General features: G+C 36.3%; 2 protein-coding genes across 2 annotated transcripts in view; one reads left to right on the top strand and one right to left on the bottom strand.

Annotated features, from left to right (window-relative positions):
* The window catches only part of jam2a (junctional adhesion molecule 2a), a 21,643-nt gene extending 21,629 nt beyond the window's left edge, over positions 1–14 (top strand). The window contains 1 exon segment of the mRNA XM_079864016.1: positions 1–14. This exon segment is cut by the window's left edge and continues 163 nt beyond it. The gene's annotated coding sequence lies outside the window, so the exon portion shown is untranslated.
* Positions 15–1,760: 1,746 nt separating this feature from the next.
* The window catches only part of hemk2 (HemK methyltransferase 2, ETF1 glutamine and histone H4 lysine), a 7,510-nt gene continuing 4,270 nt past the window's right edge, over positions 1,761–5,000 (bottom strand). The window contains exons 6-7 of the mRNA XM_079863089.1: positions 4,791–4,932; positions 1,761–2,368 (exon numbers count right to left, since the gene is read on the bottom strand). Coding sequence (XP_079719215.1) covers positions 2,250–2,368; positions 4,791–4,932 — 261 coding nt within the window. The 3' untranslated portion in view covers positions 1,761–2,249. The remainder of the gene's footprint in view (positions 2,369–4,790; positions 4,933–5,000) is intronic.

The following is a 5,000-nucleotide window of genomic DNA, read 5'->3' as shown; positions in this document are numbered from 1 at the left end:
TCTCTCTCTCTCTCTGTATCTGTATATGTCTCTCTCTCTTTCTCTCTCTCTCTCTCTCTGTATCTGTATATGTCTCTCTCTCTTTCTCTCTCTCTCTCTCTCTGTATCTGTATATGTCTCTCTCTCTCTCTGGAAAGCGCAGCTGATCTGAGAGCTGTTGTGATGTGCTTCTCTCCACACGTTGAGCTAGAGCGCCCCCTGCTGGCCGCGTGTGACCCAGAGGAACGGCGTTTAACCTGCGGCCTTTACACGAGCGAGACTGATGACCTTTGACACGCCGTGCCTTTCATTTCAACACAATCTTTATCTAACGAGTGTGAGGATGTGAATCATGCGATGGCTGAACTGTTGTATATTTGATCTGTACTCTTGTTTTTTTTTTAAATAAAAATAATCTGCATTTTTTGTCTGAATTGGAACATTTATTATTTCGCAAACGCATTTATGATGTTAAATGATGAGTTTCCAAATCATTCAGAGAACAACAAAAAGAAACATAATAAAGTCAATATTAATGCTTCAGTTAACACGAAATACCACAGCGTTAATTAATGCTTATTACCACTTACTAATGTTTAAAAGTCAAAAGTTGTGTTTACGTTGAAATTAGGATTAAAGAGTTCAAATAAAAATTGTTGTTCCAATCCCTTATGAAATTAATTCTATTATTTAACTACATTAGTTAACATGAGCTGACAATTAACGGTATTCTGCAGCATTTATTAATAGATTTTGCATTTTTTATTTCAAAAATTAAAAGTTGTATTGTTTACATTTGTTGAGATTAGCATTAAAATTTGTTCAACCCCAAATTATATTTGTCATTAATTCACACTCAAGCCCATATGAAGATCATTTTTAATACGCTCATCAAAGTCTCCCTAATGAACTCTTTCCCGGATATTGACTGAATTTACCAGGAATCCGGGGAAAAAAACTTGAAATAAAAATGAAGCTATAAACTGTAGAAATAAAAGCACATAATAAAAGTCTGTAGACACATTTATTATATAAACAGATGCAATAAATGTTCTGAATGTTTATGTTCGACTCTTTCTCAGTTTTGTGTGTGAAATGAACCTTTTGTGGAAAAAAGAAAACGCAAGCAAGACTTAAAAACAGTCCTGATTAATATCCTGATCGGCTTCAGATGCATTCTGGGAGATATTCTGTTATTGTTGAATAAGGTTATTTTAGTATCATTGATTGATAGTTTATTTTATTTGAGTTATTTTAGTTCTAAAACATAAACTAAACAAAAATGAGATGATGCCTCAGCAACTAGACGAAATAAAACACCTTTTAAAGAAAATATTTTCATTTTGTTTTAGGTGACATTTGTTTGGATCAATGATTTAAAAAAAAAAATTCTGTAAAAAATAGTTAAAAATTATGTTTTTTATTGTTGTTAAGTAGTTATTAAAAATAGTTAATGATAATCCTGTTGTTAACTAAAACTATTAATGTTTTCAGGGAATGAAATAAAGTTCAATTATACAATTATTTATTTAGTTTTTATTTAGTTTTAGATATACTTAAAAAAAATATATAATAATAATTATAATTATTAATAATAATTAATAAAAATAATTTTAAGTTAATTAGTTTGAGATAAACTTTTTTTTTTTTAAACTAAAACTAAAATAAAAATAAAGCTATATAGAAATGCTTTAAAGTTTGTGGACAGACATATATTATATAAACAGAAGCGATTAAGCGGTTTGACGGCACAAAAATCAGTAAATTCTTTTTTCTCTTTTAGTTTAGATTTTGAATGTTTAGGTTTGATTCTTTTATCAGTTTAATGTGTAAAATTGACCTTTTTGTGGAAAAAATAAAACCCAAGCAAGACTTAAACACAGTCATGTTTAATATCCAGAGGCATTCTGGGAGAAAGCATGAGCTGTGAGTCTCGGTTTAACCCTCGCTAGCGAACGCATGCTAGCGAACGCATGCTAGCGAACAAACAGCGAGTCTGAGGGAAACTGATGGAATGAAACAGAAGCACCGAGAGTCTGACACACACACACACACACACACACAAACACACACACACTCAAACACACACTGAAACTCAGCGCAGACAGACTCGATGATCACATCAGTCCCTGAGGATGAATGTCTGGTGTCAGTAGTTTACGGGAACACAAGCGCAGCCCAACGCCTCGTCACAGAGTTCGCCGCGGGACGTCAGCTGGACTCCTGGAGTAATCATGTAGAAGCGTCTGTGCTGGACAGTCTTCTGCTCTTCAGGACGTCTCGTCACCTTTACTGAAGCGCAGGATAGAGAGCCTCTCTCGCCCGGCCTGACGGCTCACACACACGTGTCCATTCAGCCCAGCTTTACCCAGCAGACACACAATCTCCTCTAGAACACACACAACACCAGTTCAGATCACACACACGTACACTTAGAGTGAGATTTCTAGCGGCATCTAGTGGTGAGGTTGTGAACTGCACCCAACAGAAGTTACGGTGGCCGACGGGATCGCAATGGAAACTAGTTTTTAACTTTATTGTGTTTTCTTTGACAAATGAGTGTATTTCACTATTTTTCACCTAATAAATCAAATCAAATTAAAACAGGACGACACCGAGAGTGTCCGACCCTTATGAAAAAAAATATATAGTTCCCATATCCCTCTATGGCATGGTGTTGCCCTCAGGCAACAAACCACATTTTTGGACCTCACACCGCCCCTTTAATTTTTTAATATATATTTTTTATATATATAATATCACCTGACATGTCTGTTCAATGAAATGAGGGGCTGAAGTGGGTGTGACCTTTTTTGGGGGGGTGGAGCTGTGCTTTAATGAAGCAAAACCACATGCTACAGAGTGCCACCAATTAGTAAGATAAATATCACTTTTTAACATGTTTAAGTTAAAATATTGTTTTTTTAAAAAATATATGCATGTGCATCAGTATGTAAAGAAGTATGTTTGATTGTTTAAAGATTTATTTTGTTTTTATTTATATACTAAAACTGTGTTTTTTTGTTCGTTGCCTCAGGGCAACACTGTGCTACGAGGGTACTAAAACTCAAAGGTTTTCTACATAGGTGGAATAGGGAAAACAAGCAATATGTGCATTAGAAGGTTTTTTTTTTTTTTGTTTATTTTGACAAACATCAATCACAAATGGTTTCAACCTATCACAGACATCAAATAATCAACAAAAATAACACCCCCCATAACACTTTATGTATAAATGTTCATATTCATATGAACATTTACACCAAACACTACACATACATATGGGGGGTGTTAGTTGTGATTGTATTTTTTTTCCTGTAATTTTAACTGTAAAAAACAAACAAAAAAAGCAACGGAAAAGACATTTTAATTGCTTAAGAGTCCCCCCCCACCACCACCACCACCACCCCCACCACCCCAAAGTATGCAGTGCGTCAGTCACGTTTGCCAGAAAAGGGAGTGAGAACACACAAACACAAAGTTTTATTAAATCATACGTCCACCAGACCACACTTTTTATTCAGACTGGGGTATGGTTCGGAAAGGGTGAGTTTTTCATCCAATCAAACCAAACTCTGATGTCAATCGAACCCAGGTGTGCACCAAAAATGCAAGTGTGAAAGCACCCTACGTTACATAAACAGAAAAAACAATAAAAAAAAAACAATCACAAACATCAAATAATCAACAAAAACAACTATTACTACTAATTACAACTAACACCCCCCATATGTATGTGTATGTGTAGTGTTTGGTGTAAATGTTCATATGAAAATGAAAATTTATACATAAAGTGTTATGGGGGGTGTTAGTTGTAATTAGTAGTAATAGTTGTTTTTGTTGATTATTTGATGTTTGTGATAGGTTAAAACCATTTGTGATTGATGTTTGTCAAAATAAATCATTTTCTAATGCACATATTGCTTGTTTTCCCTTATTCCACTTATGTAGAAAACCTTTGAGTTTTAGTACCCTCGTAGCACAGTGTTGCCCTGAGGCAACAAACCCATATCTGGTTCAGGGGTGGAGGGGGGGCACATTTTATGATGGATATGTTATCAAGGACCCCCAAGCTCCCAAAAAATGGGGTGAAAGATTTTTTTTCCCAAAAAACAAAAAGTCATGCCATAGAGGGATATATGAATGATTAACATATTAAATATTTTAACAGTATATTTGGAAAATATACAGAATAATATAATGTATTAAAGGTGCAGTGTGTAAGTTTAGCAGCATCTAGTGGTGAGGTTGTGAATTGCACCCAACAGAAGTTACGGTGGCCGACAGGAAGTGATGTCATCGTCTGAGACAGGAGAGAGTCGCCAGTTAAACAATGAGGTTTCTTTACAAAGAGAAATTAAGAAATTATGTTTAATTATTCAGTAAAACGATATGTTATTGCGAATATTATTGTGACTCGTTCATCATTGTGTCAGTGTTTTATCCGCTGACTTTAGTTCGCTTCTTTACATGAAGAACAACATAGTGACGAAACGCGTTTGTCCGTTCAGGGCCACCGTAGAAACATGTGGATGTAAGCCGCGGTGTGTGTAGAGAGAAATGCCTCATTCTAAGCTAATAAACACATAACATTAAACATTATGAATACGATATTGCATTTCTGTCAACAGATCCTCCTAAATATTACACACTGCACCTTTAATGCACAAATCCGATCTTTTGACCATATCTGTTTTTTTGTCCCGCCTGTTCACACTCACTTCAGACTGGAGTCAGACTGGAATCCGATATCAGTGAAGCTACTGATGTGAGTCTGATCATCACACACACACACACACACACACACACACCTGGATTATTATCTGACACGGTCACCAGGTAAAACAGCCCATGGTCTGACAGCAACTGTGGGATCATGGGAAAGAATCGGTCCATCACTTCTCTGCCGCGTCTCCCACCGGCCCACGACGCCTTGATCCCACGACCGCCCACCTGTGCAGAACACACACACACACACACACACACACACTCATCATAGGCCCCGCCCACTGGCGCTCAGT

This window comes from Squalius cephalus (assembly GCF_949319135.1).
Source record: "Squalius cephalus genome assembly, chromosome: 2".
NCBI lineage: Eukaryota > Metazoa > Chordata > Actinopteri > Cypriniformes > Leuciscidae > Squalius > Squalius cephalus.
The sequence above is the reverse complement of the archived record's forward strand: the minus strand, read 5'-3'. Positions and strand labels throughout refer to the sequence as shown.